Source organism: Musca autumnalis, unplaced genomic scaffold (genome assembly GCF_047663935.1).
Source record: "Musca autumnalis isolate F117 unplaced genomic scaffold, ASM4766393v1 scaffold_4, whole genome shotgun sequence".
NCBI lineage: Eukaryota > Metazoa > Arthropoda > Insecta > Diptera > Muscidae > Musca > Musca autumnalis.
This window is the reverse complement of record NW_027411977.1, coordinates 18,462,417-18,488,259: the sequence shown is the minus strand read 5'-3', so window position 1 is coordinate 18,488,259 and position 25,843 is coordinate 18,462,417. Positions and strand designations below refer to the sequence as shown.

General features: G+C 28.4%; 1 protein-coding gene across 5 annotated transcripts in view; it reads right to left on the bottom strand.

Annotated features, from left to right (window-relative positions):
* Eip63F-1 (Ecdysone-induced protein 63F 1) overlaps window positions 1-25,843 on the bottom strand; it is a 320,395-nt gene that overhangs the window by 46,748 nt on the left and 247,804 nt on the right. For all 5 annotated transcript variants that reach the window (XM_073986984.1, XM_073986983.1, XM_073986985.1 and 2 more), the window contains one exon: window positions 6,087-6,240. In XM_073986984.1, the coding sequence (XP_073843085.1) occupies window positions 6,087-6,240 (154 nt within the window). The remainder of the gene's footprint in view (window positions 1-6,086; window positions 6,241-25,843) is intronic.

Sequence of the window (25,843 nt, the reverse complement as noted above, 5' to 3'; positions counted from 1 at the left end):
TGCGGTTGGGATTTAGTTTTGGATAAAAGGCAGTAGTTTTTTAACTTATACATATTATAAGTACTGAATTTGGTACCAGTTTGACGTTGCTTGAAGGGATAAAGGTGGAATTTCGAATTGTTGTATGAGGGATGGTGTTGGTGTTTAGATAAGGAATTTTTGAAATGCATACAAATTCTGAAATTAGACTGAGGGCTGGCTGACTTATTGAGAAATACGAAATGTACTAAATGGTATTAAATTTGACGTTGGTGTAGCAATGAAGCTGGGATTATATAATTAGTGTGTGAAAAGTTCAAAATTGCAATAAATTTGGTATTGGGCTAAGGAATAGAAGTGGAATTCTGGTATATTATATATTTGTCAGGTTCATTGTTAAAAGTGGTCGTACAATAATAAATGTACTAGAAGTATTAAGTAACACTAAATATTGAAGCACTGGTAGTGAGTGAATCGGTAAACGAAATTTGTTGTGAGGATCACGGTTGAGATTGGATCAGAATGTTTATTAAAATCCACCTTTAAATGTATGAAAGGTTTCTACATGTAATACCATTGGCATTGGGTGAACAAGTAAAACATATGAGCTAAGGTTCTGGATTCTTAAAATTGTAACGAATAATGTACTATTGTTTCTATATTAACACGAATTCGGTTTCTAAGTAATGTAATAATTGTTCCACAAACATCCCAGACGGGACAAAGGAGACGAACGGCGTGCTTTACGACACCACTTGTAGAGAAGTTTTACATGGCTGAAATACTGCGGAAATGTCGCCAACATTACTGTGGGGTATTTTGCCACCGTCGAAAATTTTTTGTTATCTGACCGGGGAATCGATCGGTTTTCTACATTTTCATACCACAAATTCCAAAATTCGGTTGGAAAATGTGGATAAAATTTTCAAAATACCCATACCGTTCTAATAAAACATGGACTGAAATTTAAAATGTAGGCCGCTGTTGAAGTGTAGAGGTCTTTTTTTGAGATTCGAAGAGAACGTGTACGAACAGTACTTAAAAGAAATTAAATATCAATTCAAATAGGTATTAGTACATAAAAATTTTCAGTGTTCACCATATTAAATTTTCTTTATTTGAATATTATTCCTTTTCCGCATACGAAGTAGCGGGCATTTTGCTAGTAAAATATAAAATATAAAATATAAAATATAAAATATAAAATATAAAATATAAAATATAAAATATAAAATATAAAATATAAAATATAAAATATAAAATATAAAATATAAAATATAAAATATAAAATATAAAATATAAAATATAAAATATAAAATATAAAATATAAAATATAAAATATAAAATATAAAATATAAAATATAAAATATAAAATATAAAATATAAAATATAAAATATAAAATATAAAATATAAAATATAAAATATAAAATATAAAATATAAAATATAAAATATAAAATATAAAATATAAAATATAAAATATAAAATATAAAATATAAAATATAAAATATAAAATATAAAATATAAAATATAAAATATAAAATATAAAATATAAAATATAAAATATAAAATATAAAATATAAAATATAAAATATAAAATATAAAATATAAAATATAAAATATAAAATATAAAATATAAAATATAAAATATAAAATATAAAATATAAAATATAAAATATAAAATATAAAATATAAAATATAAAATATAAAATATAAAATATAAAATATAAAATATAAAATATAAAATATAAAATATAAAATATAAAATATAAAATATAAAATATAAAATATAAAATATAAAATATAAAATATAAAATATAAAATATAAAATATAAAATATAAAATATAAAATATAAAATATAAAATATAAAATATAAAATATAAAATATAAAATATAAAATATAAAATATAAAATATAAAATATAAAATATAAAATATAAAATATAAAATATAAAATATAAAATATAAAATATAAAATATAAAATATAAAATATAAAATATAAAATATAAAATATAAAATATAAAATATAAAATATAAAATATAAAATATAAAATATAAAATATAAAATATAAAATATAAAATATAAAATATAAAATATAAAATATAAAATATAAAATATAAAATATAAAATATAAAATATAAAATATAAAATATAAAATATAAAATATAAAATATAAAATATAAAATATAAAATATAAAATATAAAATATAAAATATAAAATATAAAATATAAAATATAAAATATAAAATATAAAATATAAAATATAAAATATAAAATATAAAATATAAAATATAAAATATAAAATATAAAATATAAAATATAAAATATAAAATATAAAATATAAAATATAAAATATAAAATATAAAATATAAAATATAAAATATAAAATATAAAATATAAAATATAAAATATAAAATATAAAATATAAAATATAAAATATAAAATATAAAATATAAAATATAAAATATAAAATATAAAATATAAAATATAAAATATAAAATATAAAATATAAAATATAAAATATAAAATATAAAATATAAAATATAAAATATAAAATATAAAATATAAAATATAAAATATAAAATATAAAATATAAAATATAAAATATAAAATATAAAATATAAAATATAAAATATAAAATATAAAATATAAAATATAAAATATAAAATATAAAATATAAAATATAAAATATAAAATATAAAATATAAAATATAAAATATAAAATATAAAATATAAAATATAAAATATAAAATATAAAATATAAAATATAAAATATAAAATATAAAATATAAAATATAAAATATAAAATATAAAATATAAAATATAAAATATAAAATATAAAATATAAAATATAAAATATAAAATATAAAATATAAAATATAAAATATAAAATATAAAATATAAAATATAAAATATAAAATATAAAATATAAAATATAAAATATAAAATATAAAATATAAAATATAAAATATAAAATATAAAATATAAAATATAAAATATAAAATATAAAATATAAAATATAAAATATAAAATATAAAATATAAAATATAAAATATAAAATATAAAATATAAAATATAAAATATAAAATATAAAATATAAAATATAAAATATAAAATATAAAATATAAAATATAAAATATAAAATATAAAATATAAAATATAAAATATAAAATATAAAATATAAAATATAAAATATAAAATATAAAATATAAAATATCTATATATATAAAAATGGTGTAAAAAATGTATAGTAATTCATAAAATGAGAACGGCTAGGCCGATTTCTGTAATTTTTTTTGTCAGTTATTCGTATTTTCGAGGAGAAGGTCTTTACGGAAGAAAATTTTGGAAAATCTATCTGGAAAAGTCGGAAAATTGGAAAAATCGAAAATTGAGTTTTTGTATGAAATTTTATTCCTTAATAGCGAGACGAAGTTCGCCGGGTCCGCTAGTAAAATATAAAATATAAAATGTTTGGTATTTTTCAATAGTTTGCCTTCTGTTAATTTCTTCTGTTGTTGTATTGTTAGGCTATAGGCTTTTTAAGTAAAAGACTTGATGTTTAATTTTTCCAAGCTTTATTTGTTTCCAATATTTCGATTGGATTCTCCAATCATCTTCAGGGAACTACAATTATTACAATTTGTAAATGTTTTACAAAAGTGAGGTGTACTTAAAACTTACTTAAAGGAAGAGTAATGGCTGTTTACAGTCCAAAGTACTATCTTTAACTAAAGGTTTTTCATATCTGTATTTGTTTACCAAATGTCTATAGATCTGAGCGCAATTGTCGGTGTCCGTTTTATAATTTAATCGTTTGTTAGTGGGTGTGTTTATTATGTGCAACATCTCAAGAGTGAAGCGTTTATGGTAATTGTTCTCTTGAGCTAAAATTTTTACGTCATCAAAATCAGGGACGTGTCCTGTGAGGGTGCAGTGCGCTGCAAGCGCTGTTTTTTGTTCTATTGGTTTGTTTCGAGCTTTTAGATCTGATTTGTGTGATGATGTTCTGGTCTTCAACTTGGTTTTAGTAGTGCCAACATATACCTTCTGGCATATGTTGGACTTGTCACCCTTACAATTAATGCGATAAACTACGTTGGATTTGTCTTCGATGTTTATTTTGTTTTTAAGTTTGCTGAATAAATTATTCAGAGTATTATTTGATTTAAACGCCAGTTCATATGTGGTGTCGTCATAGATTTTTGAGTGTTTGACTCGTTCAGAGAAACCTCGAATATATGTCATTGGTTTGTAAATCTTTTCGTTCATCTCCCGCGTTTTTGTGTGATTAGTTTTGGCTGTACGATTTATAAGGTTGTGTATAGTCTCATTGGGAAAACTGTTATTGCTAAGAATTTCTTTAATTTTGTCAATGTTTTTCTTGTGATATTCCGTATCACTTATTTCTAACACCCTTCTAATAAAGTTAGAAGCCGTATTTATTATGGTTTTTCTTGGGTGTTTGGATGTGTAGTTTATTAGTCTCCCAGAAGCCGTGGGTTTCTGGTACCAGTCCAATTTTAGTTTACATCCATCTCTTATAACGACTGAGTCTAAATACGGTAGTCTGTTGTCATTTTCCATCTCCATTGTAAATTTAATTTGTGGGTTGTATGCATTTAGAATCTTTAATGTTTCATTGATGTCGTCTTTCTTGATAACTGCAAATAAATCATCGACATATTTCGTAAGAATTTTCGGTTTTGTTTGCATTTTCTCTATTGTTGTGTCTAAAAGTTTCTCCATTATAATATCTGCCATCACTGGGGATGCAGGCGAACCCATGGGCATACCTTTATTTTGTTTGTAAAATTTGTTGTCAAAAATGAAATATCTTGTATCCTTTATACAAAGCGTCAATATATCCATAAAAAGCTCTTTAGGTATTGATGTGTATGTTTTGATATTGTCCCATTTGTCTTCTATAGTATTCAGCGCTAGATTGACTGGAATACTGGGGAAAAGTGATACCACATCAAAGGAGATTAATATTTCGTCCGAATCGATATGTATGTTCCTGATCTTTTCCTTAAATTCCTTAGCGTCCTTAATATTATAAATTGAATCTTTAGTCATTTGTTTTAGTATATTTACTGCATACTTGCAGAGGCCGATTGCAGGTGAATTGATCGTAGAACAAATTGAAGGGTGTTAGAAATAAGTGATACGGAATATCACAAGAAAAACATTGACAAAATTAAAGAAATTCTTAGCAATAACAGTTTTCCCAATGAGACTATACACAACCTTATAAATCGTACAGCCAAAACTAATCACACAAAAACGCGGGAGATGAACGAAAAGATTTACAAACCAATGAAATATAAAATATAAAATATAAAATATAAAATATAAAATATAAAATATAGAATATAGAATATAGAATATAGAATATAGAATATAGAATATAGAATATAGAATATAGAATATAGAATATAGAATATAGAATATAGAATATAGAATATAGAATATAGAATATAGAATATAGAATATAGAATATAGAATATAGAATATAGAATATAGAATATAGAATATATAATATATAATATAAAATATAAAATATAAAATATATAAAACATAAAATATAAAATATAAAACATAAAATATGAAGTATAAAATACATAATATAAAATAAAAAATATATAAAATATATATTATCGAAAATAACAACAACTCTCCACGTTTAAATGCCAAACACTGACCTTAACTACTAATTCTACCACTAATATCATAGTCCATTTGCCATTTAAACATTTCCAGGAACACATAACACATTTATGCCACCATATGGTAACATATTCGCCAAGTAGTTGTCATCGGCACATGGTTACAACCGAACATTTTACAAAAACACGGAAAATTCTCTGCAGCAACAATATGCATTCAGACGCTGTTGCTTATGTCATTTTCAGATGAAACAAGCTCGTAAACCTAACCAATATTTAGAAGAGTAAAGCTAAAACACTATGTGGCACACTCACACACATTCATTTTCAAGTGCTGGTGTTTAAGTGCCCTACTCCAAATACCCTCATCATACCCACACAACAATAACCATCAATTCAATACAGAAGGAGGATGACTGCTGACTGGCTATACATACCTAAATGCTGCAATTAAATCCTGGGTGACATCATCCAATTCATCGGGTTTGCTGGCATTTTCTTCTTGTTGCTGTTGCTGATGTTGTTCATCGCGCAGGGCCTGTATGCGACCCACCCATTGCAGGAATTCCGCTTCATTTATTAAACCATTACCTATACAACAACAATTAAGCCATCGGGCATTTCGGAATTTTTTGCAACAAAAATGTGAGTTTGCGGCAGACATAAAAAGAGAAAAAGAGAGAGGGAGAATAGAAATGCAATTAAAACAATGAAATCGAAGCAAATTGTTCAAATAGTTGTTTCCTCATTTCGAAATTAAAATGAAGTTATTTCCTATAACTTAATTAAAAGTACAAAAAAAAAAGTAATCAACATTGAAGATGAGCCATTGGAATTTTGTGTTAGATTATGGGCAGTTGAGGGATAAGTGCATTATCTCTTGTTTTAGAATGAAAATTATAAATGATTACGACACAATATGATGATAATGGAAGTAGTATTCAATTATATCAATAAAATGGTTAATTCATTTTTGAGGAGGTGTAATTGGTAGGGACCACCATAAAATACCTATTAGTACTTGAGAGCCCTTGCAATAAGAGTATGTAGGTAGTTCTGGAGAAATGTGAAAAATCTTTAACGCTTTGTCCGTCTGTCTGTACACATTAACATGTACTGTAGCATCATCATTTAACATTTTCAATTGAAACACTTTTCAACAATAACATCATGTACTCTGGGGGCGTATAACTGCTGTCATAAAGTATACGCCTTACTTGCAAACAACAATAAAATCCTCCTCCTTTACTTCATTAAATTTTCATAAAACTGTTGAACATAAACCTCCCATAAATCTTTAAAATCCTCGAAAATTCATAAAAATCCTCAGCTATTAAAGCCTTAGCACATTTAAGCTGTTTACAAAAAGGCTCTTGAACATGTTTACGACTTTCGTTGAGCAGCCAAAAATGGGTCGTGGGAAGCAAACGATTTGTCATTGTTTGCAGATTATTTTGCATATAATTTCATAATGCGATTATTTACTTGCTGTTGTTGTTAATAACATTTTATGGATGTTTGTTGCTTCCATTTGATGTTTTTGTTTTTCAGATTTTCTAAATATTTCGGATTTTTTTTTCAATTGTTATTGTAAAAATGTATTATAATTGTTTTGCATAATACATAATTTATTGTCTAGTGCCTAAAGGTCGAATTACAAGGTCAGGATTTAGTAATGCCCACTACAGAAGCAATAATAAATTGTTCGGCAGGCGGAGGGTAGGAAAATGCTGCTCAGAGACAGTGGTCACAAGTTACAAAATCTCTTTTGTATAGTCCTCCCGAGGTTCTCATAACGATTTTTAAAAAATCCCTGAACATCGTCCTCCGAACGACTTTTATGAAGACCAAATGTCTTTAAAAGATCAACGAGTATCGTCCTCCGGAGGTCCTCATAAAAGTCTTTAAAACATCCACGAGTATTGTCTTCCAGAGGTTCTTATAAAAATCTTTAAAAATTCCTGAGAATCGTCCTACAGAGGTCGTCAGAAAAATGTTTAAAAAATCCCTGAGCATAGTCCTCCAGAGGTCCCCATCAAATCTTTAAAAAAATCCTGAGAATCGTGTTCTAGAGGTCCTCATCAAACTCTTTATAAAATCCCTGAGTATCTTCTTCTAGTGACCATTATAAAAAACCCTGAGTGTCGTCCTCCACAGGTCCTCATAAAAATCTTTAAAAATCCCTGGGCACCGTACTCCAGAGGTCCTCATAAAGATCTTTGAAAAAACCCTGAGGATCGTCTTTATAAAAATCTTTAAAAAATCCACGAGAATCGTCCGCCACAGGTCCCCATCAAAATCTTAAGAAAATCCTGAGAATCGTGCTCAAAAAATTTTTAAAAAATCCCTGCGTATCTTCTTCTAGTGGCCATCATAAATATCTTAAAAACCCTGAGTGTCGTCCTTCAGAGGTTCTCATAAAAATCTTTACAAATTCCTGAGCATCGTCCTTCAGAGGTCCCCATCAAAATCTTAAAAAAATGCTGAGATTCGTGCTCTAGAGGTCCTTATAAAAATCTTTAAAAAATCCGTATCGTCATCTAGTGGCCAACATAAAAATCTTAAAAAACCCTCAGTATCGTCCTCCAGAGGTCCTCATAAAAATCTTTACAAATCCCTGAGCGTCGTACTCCACAGATCCTCATAACGATCTTTGAAAAAAAAACCGGAGTATCGTCCACATAAAAATCTTTAAAAAAATCCACGAGAATCGACCTTAAGGGGTCAAATCTTAAAAAAATCCTGCGGTTCGTGATCTAAAAATCCTTAAAAATCCTTAAAAAATCACTGAGTATTGTCATCTAGTGGCCAACATAAAAAAATCTTAAAAAACCCTCAGTATCGTCATCTAGTGGCCAACATAAAAATCTTAAAAAACCCTCAGTATCGTCCTCCAGAGGTCCTCATAAAAATCTTTACAAATCCTTGAGCATCGTACTCCATAGATCTTCATAAAGATCTTTGAAAAAAAATCTTTAAAAAATCCACGAGAATCGTCCTTCAGAGGTCCCCATCAAAATCTTAAAAAAATCCTGAGATTCCTGCTCTAGAGGCCCTCATAAAAATGCTTAAAAAATCTATGAGAATCGTCCTACAGAGGTCGTCAGAAAAATGTTTAAAAAATCCTTGAGCATCGTTCTCCAGAAGTTATCATAAAAATCTTAAAAAATCCCTGAGCATAGTCCTCCAGAAGTCCCCATCAATATCTTAAAAAAAATCCTGAGAATCGTGCTCTAGAGGTCCTCATAAAAATCTTTATAAAATCCCTGAGTGTGTTCTTCTAGTGGCCATCATAAAAATCTTAAAAACCCTGAGTATCGTCCTGCAGAGGTCCTCATAAAAATCGTTAAAAGTCCCTGAGAATCGTGCTCTAGAGGTCCTCATAAAAATCTTTAAAAAAATCCCTGAGTATCGTCATCTAGGGGCCAACATAAAAATCTTAAATAACCCCTCAGTATCGTCCTCCAGAGGTCCTCACAAAAATCTTTAAAGAGCTTTGAAAAAGAAAACGGAGTATTGTCCTCATAAAAATCTTTAAAAAATCCACGAGAATCGTTCTCCAGAAGTCTTCAAAAAATCTGTATAAAATTCGCGATTATCGTCCTTCAGGTGTCCTCATTAAAAATCTTTTAAAAATCAACGAATATTGTCCTCCAGAGGTCCTCATAAAAATCCAAGTTTTGTAACCTCTAAAAACCCGCGTTAATTAAAACTTGAAAAAATATTTAAAACAAATCCACATTTATTATCCATAAAAATATTTAAAACAAATCCACATTTATTATCCATAAAAATATTTAAAAAAATTCCACGTTATTATCCTCCAAAAAAATATTAAAAAAATCTTAGCTTATTATCCTTATAATCTGTGTTTATTATCCTTGAAAAATATTTAAAAAAATCCACGTTTATTATCCTTGAAAAATATTTAAAAAAATCCACGTTTATTATCCTTGAAAAATATTTAAAAAAATCCACGTTTATTATCCTTGAAAAATATTTAAAAAAATCCACGTTTATTATCCTTGAAAAATATTTAAAAAAATCCACGTTTATTATCCTTGAAAAATATTTAAAAAAATCCACGTTTATTATCCTTGAAAAATATTTAAAAAAATCCACGTTTATTATCCTTGAAAAATATTTAAAAAAATCCACGTTTATTATCCTTGAAAAATATTTAAAAAAATCCACGTTTATTATCCTTGAAAAATATTTAAAAAAATCCACGTTTATTATCCTTGAAAAATATTTAAAAAAATCCACGTTTATTATCCTTGAAAAATATTTAAAAAAATCCACGTTTATTATCCTTGAAAAATATTTAAAAAAATCCACGTTTATTATCCTTGAAAAATATTTAAAAAAATCCACGTTTATTATCCTTGAAAAATATTTAAAAAAATCCACGTTTATTATCCTTGAAAAATATTTAAAAAAATCCACGTTTATTATCCTTGAAAAATATTTAAAAAAATCCACGTTTATTATCCTTGAAAAATATTTAAAAAAATCCACGTTTATTATCCTTGAAAAATATTTAAAAAAATCCACGTTTATTATCCTTGAAAAATATTTAAAAAAATCCACGTTTATTATCCTTGAAAAATATTTAAAAAAATCCACGTTTATTATCCTTGAAAAATATTTAAAAAAATCCACGTTTATTATCCTTGAAAAATATTTAAAAAAATCCACGTTTATTATCCTTGAAAAATATTTAAAAAAATCCACGTTTATTATCCTTGAAAAATATTTAAAAAAATCCACGTTTATTATCCTTGAAAAATATTTAAAAAAATCCACGTTTATTATCCTTGAAAAATATTTAAAAAAATCCACGTTTATTATCCTTGAAAAATATTTAAAAAAATCCACGTTTATTATCCTTGAAAAATATTTAAAAAAATCCACGTTTATTATCCTTGAAAAATATTTAAAAAAATCCACGTTTATTATCCTTGAAAAATATTTAAAAAAATCCACGTTTATTATCCTTGAAAAATATTTAAAAAAATCCACGTTTATTATCCTTGAAAAATATTTAAAAAAATCCACGTTTATTATCCTTGAAAAATATTTAAAAAAATCCACGTTTATTATCCTTGAAAAATATTTAAAAAAATCCACGTTATTATCCTTGAAAAATATTTAAAAAAATCCACGTTTATTATCCTTGAAAAATATTTAAAAAAATCCACGTTTATTATCCTTGAAAAATATTTAAAAAAATCCACGTTTATTATCCTTGAAAAATATTTAAAAAAATCCACGTTTATTATCCTTGAAAAATATTTAAAAAAATCCACGTTTATTATCCTTGAAAAATATTTAAAAAAATCCACGTTTATTATCCTTGAAAAATATTTAAAAAAATCCACGTTTATTGTCCATGAAAAATATTTAAAAAAATCCACATTTATTATCCATGAAAAATATTTAAAAAAATCCACGTTTATTATCCTTGAAAAATATTTAAAAAATCCACCTTTATTATCCTTGAAAAATATTTAAAAAAATCCACGTTTATTATCCTTGAAAAATATTTAAAAAAATCCACCTTTATTATCCTTGAAAAATATTTAAAAAATCCACGTTTATTATCCTTGAAAAATATTTAAAAAAAATCCACGTTTATTATCCTTGAAAAATATTTAAAAAATCGACGTTTATTATCCTTGAAAAATATTTAAAAATATCCACGTTTATTATCCTTGAAAAATATTTAAAAAAATCCACGTTTATTATCCTTGAAAAATATTTAAAAAAATCTACGTTTATTATCCTTGAATAATATTTAAAAAAATCCACGTTTATTATCCTTGAAAAATATTTAAAAAAATCCACGTTTATTATCCTTGAAAAATATTTAAAAAATCGACGTTTATTATCCTTGAAAAATATTTAAAAAAAATCCACGTTTATTATCCTTGAAAAATATTTAAAAAATCGACGTTTATTATCCTTGAAAAATATTTCAAAAAAATCCACGTTTATTATTTTTCAAAAATATTTTAAAAAATCCACGTTTATTATTTTTCAAAAATATTTAAAAAATCTAGGTTTATTATTTTTCAAAAATATTTAAAAAAATCCAGGTTTATTATTTTTCAAAAATATTTAAAAAAGCCAGGTTATTATTTTTCAAAAATATTTTAAAAAATCCACATTTATTATCCTTTAAAAATATCTTAAAAAATCCAGATTTTTTGTCCTTTAAAAAATCCAGTTTATATCAAAAATATTAAAAAAAAATCACGTTTATTATCCTTCGAAATTATTTAAAAAAAACCTGCGTTTATTATCCTTCAAAAATATTTAAAAAACACGTTTATTATCCTTCAAAAATATTTAGAAAAATCACATTTATTATCCTTCAAATGTATTTTAAAAAATTATTCAGAAACTAGCGATGTTGTCTCTTAAAAATCATTAAAAATTATCCACATTTATTATTGTTGATATGCCTCTTCAAAAGCACTGTCAATGATCACTATTTGCATCCTGGTTCCACCTACATCATGTTATCATCATATTTTCAACAACCATCAACAGTTGCCAACAAAAGGTAAATGTTTTTTATTTGTATTGTAGTTGTTTTATATTTTCATATAAAAAGGACACTTATCCTTAAGTATTTCGCCAACCCATATAACGTCACACACACACATACTTGCACATTCAATGCATGTCCTTGATATTGCATTTTGGATATCTGGCGTCTCGAATAACACATAAAAAAGGACGGAAGGCTGGCAGCCAAGGCAATGTCATAGAGATTTGAGTAGGTAATGGTTCCTTGTTGCCACAATCATCATCATTCTCATCATCCACAACAATAACCACAAATAAAAGAAACAACACAATAAATATGTACGTGTAGGTATGAGGGATTGTAATGGGTATTACCTTGATAGTTGTTTGTTGTTGCTACTGTTGTAAAAGTTCTCATCGCTATTTTTTCGTTTAAGATATAAAAGCCTAATGGCGCCAAATAAAAAAATATGTAACTGGCAAGCCAAACAAAAAACAAACAATCAACTTAAATGCCACCAACTGTGAAGGATTGTCAATTGAAAGGAAGAGCTGGCAAAATTTATATTTTCTTTCTTGGCTAAATGACATTATGCTTTTTTTTCTTTTTTTCTTGGCAAAACGTGGTGATTTCGTGATTTTTGTTGTGGAGGGGATAGAGATTTGATTTCTGAAGAAACTTTTTTTAAAAATAATAACATTTCTTTCAAGGAAATAATTCGTATTGAATAATATTAAAAATTCTGGTGGCATGGTGGTTCTATTATTTGAAACCTGGATACCCTAGAGCATCACAGGTGGCACTGATTTTCTTTTTACCTACTGCTGTGGGACATCTGTCTAATTGTCAAATCTTCAGGTATCTTAAATACACTACGACACCTCTTAAAACCAAGATTTACAGGGATGGGGTTTACCTCAATTAGAAAAGGTGATGTTGTCTTTCTGGAGTTTTGAATCCAAAAGCTTCTGTACCTGCAAAAACTTGTACGCTGTATTTTAAAAGTTCTAATTTAAACATTGTATATTAATGATGTCACAACTAATACGTCAATAGGTTTTATTTATTTATTTTTATATTTTTGGAGCAATTTAATTTTGAAATTATATTTGATTTAATTATTCCACCATTTGAAATATTACTTAAAGAATAACATTTAAATTAAATGCCACATAACGACTAATTGACTAACTCTTTTATTTAATGGCTTTGAATGCTCATCAATTTTATTTGTTTGGTTATACATTTAAAATAAATTTATGAAAAAATATAGAAAATTTCTTCAGAAATTCCATAAAAGTCATTAAAACATCCCTGACAAATACGCGAGGAACATACTCCAGCGGTTATCCCAAAAATCTTTAAAAAAGTTTTACTATTGTGCTCCTTGAAACCTCCTAAAAATCTTAAAGACAATCCACGAGTGTTATCCTCCAACCATTATGGAAGTGGATCTTCAGCCACTACATATGGTGCCATAGGGGGTTTTTACACCCTTCGGGCTGTTTGCTCAAGAAGTGTGGATTTGCCCCTGAAAAAAACTTTTACCATCGTAATTGAGGCAGCGAATGCAAGTTGCTTCAACAAAAATCAATGTGATTCGATAGCAGGTCTTAAAGTGAACTTATCCAAAATTTTGTTTGGGAGGTACTGGATGAAGTGGACAAATATAGTCCATATTTGGACCTGATCTATATCTGGTAGATATGTAAGGATGTGTAAAGTATGGACCAATTCGGCCACTCCCTTCAAAAGTTACCGTACGAACAATTTTTCCGAACATTTTTGAAATTTTGTGGGGGAGGTACCTGAAGGAGTGGACCGATATGGCTTATCTTCGAATTTAAACTATGTTTGGACAAAATATTACTAAGGTCAAATTTTGGACTTCAATCGGCAGATCCGTTCGAGAGTTATCTTGCGCTCCAACCACCTCACAGGGTGTCATAGCGGTTTTTTGCAACTTTCATGCTATTTTCTCAGGAAGTTTGGACTTGCCCCTGATGAAACTTGTACCGTCGTATGGAGGGTAGTGAATACAAGTTGCTAAAACAAAAATCAAAGCGATTCGAAAGATGGCCCTAAACTGAACTTTTCCGAAATTTTGTGTGGGAGGTACCCGAAGGAGTGGACCTATTGAGACCATATTGGACCCTCATATTACTCTGGTAGAAAGTTTACGCTAGACAAAGTATGGACCAAATCGGTAACTCCATTCAAGAGTTATCGTGCGCACAAACTTTCCGAACATTTTCGAACTTTTGTGGGGTAGGTACAGGAAGGAGTGGACCGATGTAGCTCATCTTCGAACTTAAACTAAGTTTGGGCAAAATATTACTAAAGCCAAAATTTGAACCGAATCGGTTCATCCGTTCGAGAGTTATCGTGCGCTCCAGCCAGCAGGACAGACAGACAGACAGACAGACGGACGGACATGGCTAGAACGACTCCAAATTGTCTGAAACACATTTCGTCCAAACATACTTGGGGTCTAAAACCATTATTTCGATGAGGCACATTTTCATCGTATCAAAGTGTATATACCCTCCTTAGCCTAAAGGCTGAGGGTATAAAAATCCACGTTAATATAAAAATATTTAAAAGCTCTTCAAAGATATTTAAAAATCCACGTTTATATAAAAATATTTAAAAAGCTCTTCAAAAATATTTAAAAAATCCACGTTTATATAAAAATATTTAAAAAGCTCTTCAAAAATATTTAAAAAAAATCCACGTTTATATAAAAATATTTAAAAAGCCCTTCAAAAATATTAAAAAAAAAATCCACGTTTATATAAAAATATTTGAAAAGCTCTTCAAAAATATTTTAAAAAAAATCCACGTTTATATAAAAATATTTAAAAAGCTCTTCAAAAATATTTAAAAAAAATCACGTTTATATAAAAATATTTAAAAAGCTCTTCAAAAATATTTTAAAAAAAAATCTACGTTTATATAAAAATATTTAAAAATCTCTTCAAACATATTTAAAAAATCCACGTTTATATAAAAATATTTAAAAAGGTCTTCAAAAATATTTTAAAAACATCCACGTTTATATAAAAATATTTAAAAAGCTCTTCAAAAATATTTAAACAATTCACGTTTATATAAAAATATTTAAAAAGGTCTTCAAAAATATTTTAAAAAATGCACGTTTATATAAAAATATTTAAAAAGCTCTTCAAAAATATTTAAAAAAAGCTCTTCAAAAATATTTTAAAAAATCCACGTTTATATAAAAATATTTAAAAAGCTCTTCAAAAATATTTAAAACATCCACGTTTATATAAAAATATTTAAAAAGCTCTTCAAAAATATTTTTAAAAACCCACGTTTATATATAAAAATATTTAAAAAGCTCTTCAAAAATATTTTAAAAAATCCACGTTTACATAAAAATATTTAAAAAGCTGTTCATAAATATTTAAAAAAATCCACGTTTATTTAAAAATATTTAAAAAGCTCTTCAAAAATATTTAAAAAAATCCACGTTTATATAAAAATGTTTAAAAAGCCCTTTAAAAATATTTAAAAAATCCACGTTTATATAAAGATATTTAAAAAGCTTTTCAAAAATATTTAAAAAAATCCACGTTTATATATAAAAATATTTCAAAATTCTTCAAAAATATTTAAAAAATCCACGTTTATATAAAAATATTTAAAAAGCTTTTCAAAAATATTTAAAAAAATCCACGTTTATACAAAAATATTTAAAAAGCTCTTCAAAAATATTTAAAAAAAATCCACGTTTATATATAAAAATATTTCAAAATTCTTCAAAAATATTTATAAAATCCACGTTTATATAAAAATATTTAAAAAGCTTTTCAAAAATATTTAAAAAAATTATATAAAATGTATTTGAAAAATCGTTCAAAAATATTTTAAAAATCCACGTTTATATAAAATATTTTTAAAAATCCTTCAACAATATTGTAAAAAATCCACGTTTATATAAAATATATTTAAAAAATCCTTCAAAAATATTAACAAAAAATCCACGTTTACATAAAATAAACTTGAAAAACCTTAAAAAATATTTAAAAAAAATCCATGTTTGTATAAAATATATTTTAAAAATCCACAATTATATTAAAATGCTGCATAAATACGTCAAAAATAGTTTAAAAAATGTATATAAAAATATTGAAAAAATCCTTCAAAAATATTTTAAAAAATCTTTCAACAATATTTAAATAATTACACGTTGTTGTCATTCAAAAATATTTAAAAAGACCTACAAAAATATTTTACAAAATCCACGTTTATATAAAAATATCCTTAACAATTATTTTGATAAATCCAGATTTATTATCCTTCAACAATAACCTAAAAAATTAAAAAAAAACCTTCTTAAATATTAAAGAAATATATTTTAAAAATATTTAAAAAAATCTACGTTTATATAAAAATATTTAAAAAATTGTTCAAAAATATTAAAAAAAAACGATGTTTATATAAAAAATATTTAAAAAGTTCTTCAAAAATATTTAAAAAACCCATGTGTATTTAAAAATATTTAAAAAGTCCTTCAAAAATAGCTCAAAAAGTACGTTTATACAAAAATATTTAAAAAATTCTTTACAAATATTTTAAAAAATTCACGTTCATATAAAATATATTAAAAAAAATCCTTCAACAATATTTTAAAAAATCCACGTTTATATAAAATACATTCAAACAAATTTCAAAAAAAAAAAAAATCCACGTTTATATAAAATAAATTGAAAAATATTTAAAAAATCCATGTTTATATAAACTATATTACAAAAATTCTTCAAAAATATTTCAGAAAAATGGTTAAAAAAATTTTAAACAAGTAAAAAAGTATCAGTCGGCTTTGCCGACAGAGATATACCCTCAGCCTGTGTATATTGAAACAATTTTTTCTCAAAATACGTATGTATTTAGGGGGTTTTAAACATTTTTGGTGGTTTGAACAGACAAAAATGTTGATTAGGATTAAAGATCAAAAGTTTTGCGGAGGAGATACTAAAAGGAATGGATCGACATTGACCGTTATGGACGTGGATCTCCAGCCACAACATATGGTGCCATAGGGGGGTTTTTACACTCATCGGGCAGTTTGCTCAAAAAGTATGGACTTGCCCCTAAAAAACTTTTACCATCGTAAATGAGGCAGCGAATGCAAGTTGCTTCAAAAAAATTCAAAGTGATTCGATATCAGGTCTTAAAGTAAACTTATCCGAAACTTTTATGGGGAGGTACCGGATGGAGTGGACAAAAAAATCCATATTTGAACCTCTTTGATCTATATCTGGTAGATATATTAGGATGTGTAAAGTATAGACCAATTCGGCCACTCCCCTCAAGAGCTTTTGTGGGGAAGGTACCTGAAGGAGTGGACCGATATGGCTTATCTTCAAACTTAAACTATGTTTGGACAAAATATTACTAATGCCATATTTTGGACCGAATCGGCAGATCCGTTCGAGAGTTATATTGCGCTCCAACCACCTCATACGGTGTCATAGGGGTTTTTTTGCAACTTTCATGCTATTTTCTCAGGAAGTATGGACTTGCCCCTGATGAAACTTGTACCGTCGTATGAAGGGCAGTGAATACAAGTTGTTAGAACAAAAATCAAAGCGATTCGAGAGATGGCCCTAAACTGAACTTTTACGAAATTTTGTGTAGGAGGTACCCGAAGGAGTGGACCTATTGAGACCATATTGGAACCTCATATTACTCTTGTAGAAAGTTTACGCTATACAAAGTATGGACCAAATCGGTCACTCCCTTCAAGAGTTATCGTGCGCACAAACTTTCCGAACATTTTCGAACTTTTGTGGGGGAGGTATCGGAAAGAGTGGACCGATGTAGCTCATCTTCGAACTTAAACTAAGTTTGGGCAAAATATTACGAAAGCCAAAATTTGAACCGAATCGGTTCATCCGTGCGAGAGTTATCGTGCGCTCCAGCCAGCAGGACAGACAGACGGACAGACAGACGGACGGACATGGCTAGATCGACACCAAATTGTCTGAAACACATTTCGTCCAAACATACTTGGGGTCTAAAACCATTATTTCGATGAGGCACATTTTCATCGTATCAAAGTGTATATACCCTCCTTAGCCTAAAGGCTGAGGGTATAAAAATCCACACGGTGGTCTTGAACCAAATTGGAAGTTTTTGCGGATTCTGAAACTACTGAAGAAAAATCGCCGGAACGCTTTTTAAATTAACCGCCATTCAAGTTGACATTTTTAAGGGTTTGTTAGATTTTAACGATTGTGCTTGGAACCCGCAAGTCCTATCGAAATGGGACTAAAGAAAATGTTTTAGATATAAAAATTCTCTACAACATTGACTTTCATGATATCTTCGTAGTTTTTACTGTTATTGAGATATAGAAGTTTAAATTAGGACAATGGAATGACTGTATCGCCTCCTTAAAAGCGCTCTTGCAATTTTTTTGTTTTTTGATTTTTCTCATCTTTGAACATTGTAGATTCATAATCCGCAAAAACTTCCTAGGTGCAAGCAGCTTCTATTTAAATTTGGTTCAAGAGCACCGTGTCCATGTTTATATAAACTGTATAAAAAACACACATCCAAGTTTGTTATCCTTCAAATTAATGTATTCTTCAAAAATATTTTAAAAATCCACGTTTGACCTTCAAATCTTTCAAAAATGTTTTAAAAAAATCCTCGTTTATATATAATATATCTAAAAAATTCTTCAAAATTATTTTAGAAACTCCACGTTTATCCTGCTAATCCTTCAAAAATATTTAAAAAAACGTACGTTTATTTCAAAATATTTATTATCCTTCAAAAATATTTTAATAAATGCATGTTTATTATCCTTCAAAAATATTTAAAAAAAATCCAAGTTTAATATTAAAATATTAAAAAATAAAGTTTATTATTCTTCAAAAATATTAATATACAAAATTATATATTTTAAAATGTCTAATTTGAACATTGCAGCGTATAATTGATGTCACAACTCATACGTCAATATGTTATATTTATTTATTTTATTTTTTGGAACCATTTTAATTGTATTTGATTTAATTTTTGTAGCACATTTAACTTATTTAAAGAATGACATTTAAATTAAATGCCTCACAATGACTTGTTGACATTGATATTTAAAGGCTTTTGATGTCAGTAAATTTTATTTTATGCAAATAATAGAAAATGTATGTGAAAATCTTGTGAGCAATATTAACTGGTTTTCTTTGGAAAATCCATGAACAAGTTGAAAGTTAAATAAATAATCTACCTACATCCGTTACATTAGCATAACTACTATTCAATTCATAGTATATGTGTTTGTTTGTCTTGCCAAGAAATATAACATGTTTTTTTTCGCGCCAACGCATTTCTTATTAACTTGACGGTGACGATTTTCAAATGAAAATACATTTAATTTCCGCTTAAAAAGAAATTTCATTTTTCTTCGCTATTTTCTTGGTAATTTATTCACTTGCATACATGACATGTTTTAACTTTATATTGAGAAAAGTTCAAAATGCTTTTGTACGTATTGTTAATACTGCCTTAAATAATATTCATACGCCCACATATACTTGAATTTTGAAATACAAGTACTTATGTATGCATATCCACAATTATGAAGTAAAATGATTTGAATGGATTCTTCAATGAATGTTCTAGAAAATATTGGAATTCTTAGGATCGAACGTGTAGTCGAATTTTAGGCCCATACCTATATACGTCCGTATACCCAGGTACGAGTAGTGTGTGGTGAAAAAAGTAGAATACATGTATTCTTATGAAAACTACCGAAAAACGTCGAGCGTATACTTTTTGTAAGTTGAACAAATTCAACTATGACAGAACGTGATTGTTTGTATGTGTGTGTGTTTTGTATTTTAAAAACAAAAATTATTTGTTTTACGAATGAAAACATTTAAGTAAGGTCCGGTCGCGGATTTTGTGTTTTAAATGTGATTTTGGACTCAATGTATTTGGGTAATACGGACGCTCAGATAGCGTTGTTGTGGTAGGTTGGTGAATAATTTTTGTACGTCGCGCTGAGAGTTAGGATAGCTGTTAAGAGAAAGAATATAGGAACGTTTTGTCATCCAAAGCGTTAAGTTCTCAAAGCAACTCTATGATAATACTGAACCAGCTGAATATGTTGGGAGTTAAGTAGCTCACTACAATTCTCAACCTGTTGTTAGCCAACCACATCGTGCTCAAAATCTGGAAAATGGACCGCCATGCCCATTTGCTACTAAAGCCAGACTAGAATGGAGGGTATAAATATATGTTAATTAAAACATTTATACAATTGTATACCATTCTTTATATGGATGCTGTTGAAATAGCTTATTTGTCAAATCACTAATATTTCTAGCGGCTTTAGAGCGTATACGTATTGACACAATGTATACGTCACATAAATATTAAATTAAATATTACTATTACATTTAAGCAATTTTTGTTAAGCGCCAAGAATTGTAAAATTCTTCTTAAACTTGAATTTGTATAGGCAACTTTTCAAACCACTTCTTTTCACCATATCAATTGATTTTATCTATAGTTTTGACCTTCAAAATATTGTAAATTAGTTTCGTTTTTTTATTTTATTTCTTTTAACATTTTTCACCTGTACTTCATCTCCCTGATGTTGTGCCAAGCTATTGGATTGCAAGACATTATAAAAAGTTGTAATAACACCGTAGGGAAATTAAGTAAAATTGGCAAAAGTTTGTAATCGAAAATCCACTAAAGGACTTTCCTTGGTTAACTTGTTTCTAAAATTGTTGAGCAACGCGGTTTAGAGAAGTCAGAAAAAAAGTATGGCAATTACTGTAAATAAATTTCCCAGGGGGTTTCATTGATATCGGAGTAGTGTTTCAGATTAAGAAATGATTTTTAAGAGAAAGTTTTCCATTAAAACTCAATATGCATATATATAGGGATTTCTGAGTGAAATCGGGCACTTTTTAGAAATGAGATTTTTGAAACTTTTATATTTCTTTTTACTACCTATTTTATAAAAAATAGAAAACATTTTTGCACAGTGGACGTGGATATATTTTTCGCGATTTAATATTTAAAATCAATTTTTATCAATAATTGTACTCTTCGATTTTCTTGAAATTTTTTAGTTTTAAACTATGATTAATTACAAAAATTGTTTAAAATTTAGATTTATTTAGGGCATATAGACTTTCATCCGGGCAAAATGTGCCACATCGAAATAATGGGTTTGGACCCCAAGTATGTTTTCACGAAATCCGTTTCAGACAATTTGGAGTTGATTTACTCATGTCCGTCCGTCCGTCTGGCTAGACCGCACGATAACTCTCGAACGGATATACCGATTCGGTACAAAATTTGGCTTTCGTAATGTTTAGTTAGTTTCCGGTAGCTACTCCATAAAAGTTCGGAAAATTTGTGCGCACGATAACTCTTGAGGTTTCAATATGGACTCAACATTTCGGACAAGCTCAGTTTAGGACCTGTTCTCAATTCGCTTTGATTTTTGTTGTAACAACTTGTATTCACTGTCCCCTATACGACGCACACTGGTCCAAACCATTGATCTAGCGGCGCGAAAGTCAAAAAATCAAAGTATAAAATTTCGAAATGTTATCCATTGTATCGATTACAGACACTCTCCTGACTAAAAATTTGTTTTTACTTTTGTTGTTGTTGTAAATATTCACTCAGTTATTCACTGTCAAGTGCAAGAAATTTTGATGCATCAGATTTTATCAAAATTGTTGCTTAAAACCTGATTTCATATTTCTTTAATTGTTAAATAAATTCGTAATAGAACTAAACAAAGTTTATTCTTTATTGATAGAGGAGAGTGTAAGTTAAATTTAAAAAAAATGTTTGGGGCCTGAAGTTACATGGTTTTATAGAAATAAATTTTCAAAAATTATTTTTTTTTTATGTTTTTAGAGCAATATACTTTTGTTGAATGGAGCGTAACTACAAAGGTCCTCTAAGGTCCAGTCCAATTTTAGTTTTACTAATTAATTTGGACTTCCTAGATTCCGAATAACCCCAATTTAGCTGCAAATAGCTGCAAATCTTGCTGATGGTCTTGAAAAATAGCCTAAATCGTCAAAATAGCCAAAATCTGTCGGTATAATTATATGGGGCTATATCAAAATGTAGACCTATGTCCACAATTTTTGATGGAGAATGTTTGTGTCCACTGGAAACCTCAAATACCAAATGACACCTAATTTGGCCGGAAAATTTAGCTTTAAACCCTCAAAATACTGAAAATCGGGAGGTACCTTAAAAGGGGCCTATACCCAAACGTGGACCTATGTCCACAATTTTTGGTGGAAAGGTGTAGTGACCACTAGAAACCCCCAGTACCAATTTACAACTAATTTGGAAGGAAATAGTGGCTTAAATACTCAAAATACCATATTTAGTCCATTATTACCCTCGGACACATACTACGTTTGTGCAATTTCAGAAAGATATCTCCATTCGTTTTCAAGTTATTAATTTCGCGCCGCTAGATCAGTGATTTGGACCACTGTGCGACGGTGCAAGTTTCATCAGGGGTAAGTCTCCTAATATTTTGTCCAAAAATGACACATATCGGTCCTCTCCTTAGGGTATCTCCCCCACAAAAGTTCAAAATGTGTGTCTAAGTGCAGTTTAGGGTCTGTTCGAGAATGCTTTGAAAATGTATACCGATGCTGTTCATTGTGGTCCTGTTTACAAGTCAAGTTTGTTTCTGTGGACAAGTCCATGCTTCCCGGCATACTGGTCCAAAAGTTATACGATGGCCCACTGAAATAACAAGTGGGCGCGATATCTATCAAACAGATATGACTCCCAAAATAAGATCCACTTCCATAATGCACTATGTCGGTCCATTTCTTTAAGTACCTCCTTCGCAACACTTTCCTAATCCACATTTTTGTCGCAATTTCAAATGTTCAATAAGGGCTTAAAAGCTCTGAAAATAAATACTTTCGATCTGTGCGGCAAAGCCGACTGATACTTTTTCTCCTCTTTTTTCTATTTTCTTTTTTGTAAAATGAATGTTTCACATTGCAATGCATTACCAATGCATTGGTATAAAGGAAAAATTGCATTGAAAAATTTTAAACAATTTGGTAAGAATAGTAATTGATCTAATTCCATTACCAAATAGGATTTAACATTTTTGTAATTAAACGTAGTTTAAAACAAAAAAATTCAAGAAAATCGATCATTGACAAAAATTGGTTTTAAATATTAAATCGTGATAATTGCATCCAGGCCCACTGTGCATTTTTTTCTATTTTTATTAGATAGCTGATAAAAGATAAAAAATATAAAACAAGTAAAAAAGTATACGTCGGCTTTGCCGACAGAGATATACCCTCAGCCTATCTGAATTTAAACTATCATCTACGGACAGATCGAAAGTATTCAGGGTCTTTTCAGAAATTTGGGGCCCTTTTTGTTGGACATTGAACTTGCCGACAAAAATGTGTTGCGGAGGAGGTACTTAAAGGAATGGACCGACATAGTCCATTACGAAAGTTGATCTTATTTTTGATAGATATTGCGCCCACCAGTCATTTCAGTGGGTCATCGCATAAATTTTGGACCAGAAAATCGATATCGGTCATTTTGGAAGTTAAACTAAATTTGGACAACATATGAGGAGATCCAAACTTTTGAACAAATTGATTGCCCGGTTCAAGAGGCATCTTGCATTCCATTTTGCAATTTTAGTGAACATTTTTAAATATTAAGGGGGAAGTACCGGATGTTGTTGCCCATGTTCGAACTGAGAAGTTTGGACAGAATATGACGAAAGTCAAATTTTGGACCAAATAGGTTGATCAGTTCGAGAGTTATAGTGCTCTCTAGCGACTACATGTGGTGCTATGGGGTTTTTACACCTTTCGGGAAGTTTTATCAACAAAAATGGACTTGCCCCTGAAAAAACTTTTACCGTCGTAATTGAGGCAGCGAATGCAAGTTGCTTCAACAGAAATCAAAGTTAGTCAAGAGCAGGTTTTAAAGTGAACTTATCCGAAATTTTGTGTGGGAGGTACGCGAAGGAGTGGACAAATATAATCCATATTCAAAATTTATATACATTTGGTAGCTATATTAGGGTGTGTAATGTATGGACCACATCGGTCACTCCCTTTAAGATTTATTGTGCGCACAATTTTTCCGAACATGTTTGAACTTTTGTGGGGGAGGTACCTGAAGGAGTGTAACGATATGGCTTATCTTCGAACTTAAGCTAAGTTTGGACAAAATATGACGAAGGTCAAATTTTGGACCAAATCGGCAGATCCGTTGGAGAGTTATCTTGCGCTCCAACCACTACACTCGGTGTTATAGGGTTTTTTTTTGTATTTTCAGGTTATTTTCTCAGGAAGTATGGACTTTCCACTTGTGCCATCGTATGGGGGGCGGTGAATACAAGATGTTACAACAAAAACCGAAGCGATTCGAGAGCTGGTCCTAATCTGAACTTTTCCGAAATTTTGTGTGGGAGGTACCCGAAGGAGTGGACCGATTGAGTCCTTACTGAAACCTCATCTAAGTCTGGTAAAAAGTTCACGATGTGCAAAATATGGATCACATAGGTTACTCCCTTCTAGAGTTATCGTGCGCACAATTTTTCCGAACATTTTCGAACTTTTGTGGGAGAGGTACCGGAAGCAGTGGACAAAGTATTACGAAAGCCAAATTTTTGCACCCAATCGGCTCATCCGTTCGAGAGTTGTCGTGCGCACCAGCCAGCGAGCCAGACAGACGGACGGACATTGCTAAATCGACTCTAAAACCATTATTTCGATGAGGCACACTTTGTCCTGAGGGTATAAAAGCGAGCCAGACAGACGGACGGACATTGCTAAATCGATTCCAAATTGTATGAAACACATTTCGTCCAAACATACTTGGGGTCTAAAACCATTATTTCGATGAGGCACATTTTGTCCTGACCAATATTAAAGAAGTTATTAGTATTTCTTTGCATATAGTTTCTAAAGAATTCTACTTTTTCAAGGTTCCCGAGATAACCTTTAGTAAAAAAAAAAAATCTGGAAATATACTAAAATGTTTTGCTGATGAGCAGCATCACCAAGGCAAAAAGTAAAGGAAACCTCATTTTAAAAAATTGTCCGATTTGCCTCAAAAATCCCCATATGTGTATTGATATATCTTCATATAGATGGAACCACGAAGCACATATGTATCACCGGGTGGCAGACTAAGGTCAGATGATGTCTTTTCTTGGTTTGGGGATAAGTGAATCGTTTAATAATAAATTAATAACAAATATTTCTTTTAAAATAACAACAAAATTTACAAAATGTGGCTATGTGGGAAATTGATACGTATAACTACTATCGTAAATCATACGCCCCTTTATACATCTATACATATAAAAGAGCTTAGTGATGAGTGATTGAGTGACTGACTGGGATATCATCGCCCAGTTGAAACCGCTGAGGCTAGAAAGCTGAAATTTTGACTGTGGGTTGCTGTTGGTGTGTAGGGGTGAGATAAGGCTGGGTTTTTGGAAATTCGACCTAGAAGGGTACGAAAAGTACTTAAAGGTACTAAATATGGTACCCTTTGTATTAGGCAAACGGGAAGAGCTAGAATTCCGAAATTTGGAATGAGGGTAAATGATGGAGAGTTAGAAAGATGTAG